The sequence below is a fragment of the Echinops telfairi genome, unplaced genomic scaffold (genome assembly GCF_000313985.2).
Source record: "Echinops telfairi isolate 266 unplaced genomic scaffold, ASM31398v2 ScPeMD7_7469;HRSCAF=8507_1, whole genome shotgun sequence".
Classification (NCBI taxonomy): Eukaryota; Metazoa; Chordata; class Mammalia; order Afrosoricida; family Tenrecidae; genus Echinops; species Echinops telfairi.
The window spans coordinates 7497263-7498666 of NW_022111373.1; the positions used below are offsets into that span (position 1 = coordinate 7497263).

General features: G+C 35.8%; 1 protein-coding gene across 1 annotated transcript in view; it reads right to left on the reverse strand.

Moving 5' to 3' along the window:
• The window catches only part of HSPA4 (heat shock protein family A (Hsp70) member 4), a 127691-nt gene that overhangs the window by 73168 nt on the left and 53119 nt on the right, over positions 1 to 1404 (reverse strand). The window contains exon 12 of the mRNA XM_045285042.1: positions 367 to 665. Within this exon, the coding sequence (XP_045140977.1) occupies positions 367 to 665 (299 nt within the window). The remainder of the gene's footprint in view (positions 1 to 366; positions 666 to 1404) is intronic.

The following is a 1404-nucleotide window of genomic DNA, read 5'->3' on the forward strand; positions in this document are numbered from 1 at the left end:
TTTTTTTAATGCAAGCTCAACTTCGCACTCTTAAAAATGTCTGCAGAAGGATATTCTACTAAGAACCTGGAACAGAGTGGAGTAATTAGGATCACAAACTAGAGTGAGCCCTAACCTTGAATGCCAGCGCTACCAATTGAGCAGTAACTAGTTTTGCTAAGGAAACAGAAGCTGAATAGTTATTTACGAATCTATCACACTGTGCTTATATATATATAATCAAAGTTTTCTCTTTTGAAGAAGTCCAACATCTGCATTAATAAACCAAATGATATGCCTAATGCAGTCTCAAACAGACCAAGAGCAGGACATTAATTCTAAAACTCAGGGAAGTAACTCAAACGCCAAAAGTAAAGAGCATCTAACAGCTCCACTCCGGGTTCCATGTACTGAAGACAGAGGTTCCATGTACTGTCTGAGGTTCTACGTAGATTCTGTGAGCTCGATTGTCCTAACATCCAAAATGAACACAATGCTGACGACCCATACTTAACTCCAACAAAGGGGGAATAGAGAGAGAGAGATGGGGGGACCCGGGACGGTACCTTGTTTTTGAATGAGCTGATTACTTTCATATATTGTTGGATTTGTTTTCCTAGTTCTTCAAATAACTTTGGTCTTTCTTCAGCTTCTTGGAACCGCATCTTAATAGGTTGACCCAGATTCTTAACAGAAGAGAGAACACACTAATTCCACAGCTTAAAATATCAAAGTAGTATTGTTTCTACCATTCATAAGACTAGTTATAGAGTAAAAGTACATTTAATATCCATGTGTTATCAATGGGAGTCCATGGCAATAGAAAGCTGCTTTAGGCTGGCTATTATAGTACAACTTATTATCAGTCCATGTAGAGAAACTTCAATTTGTCATCTCTGAAGAGCTCTCTCTAGTCCTTAAAATACAGGAGACAACTAGCTATTAGGTGCCTCCTGATAGAGATACTTATTAAATATGACATACTTGCAAAAAAAATCAAAATTTAAAAAAAATTTTAACTCCAAGTCTGATGAGCCTTGTAGATGTGACGTTATTTACAGAATAATGCCAAAGACCACTATGGAAGTCACACACCAGACTAGAGGGGGACACCTACAAAACAAATGATAGTCTATTTATTCAAGTACGTACATCAAGAAAAACAATGGAAGGGAAACTGAAAATTTTAGAGACATAATGGATGGACCAAAAAATGTAAACCTATTTGAATCATGTCTCAAATAAGTTAGAAAGTACAAAAGAATCTTGACAAAGGGCTAATTAACTGGTGATATTAAGGAAGTTTTGTAGGTGTTCAACTGTAGAGTTTGTTACATTTTCTTTTAAACACATATTGAACTCTGTGGATTACTGTATATACTTGAGTATAAGCCGAGTTTTTCAGCACATTTTTAAAAAATCATT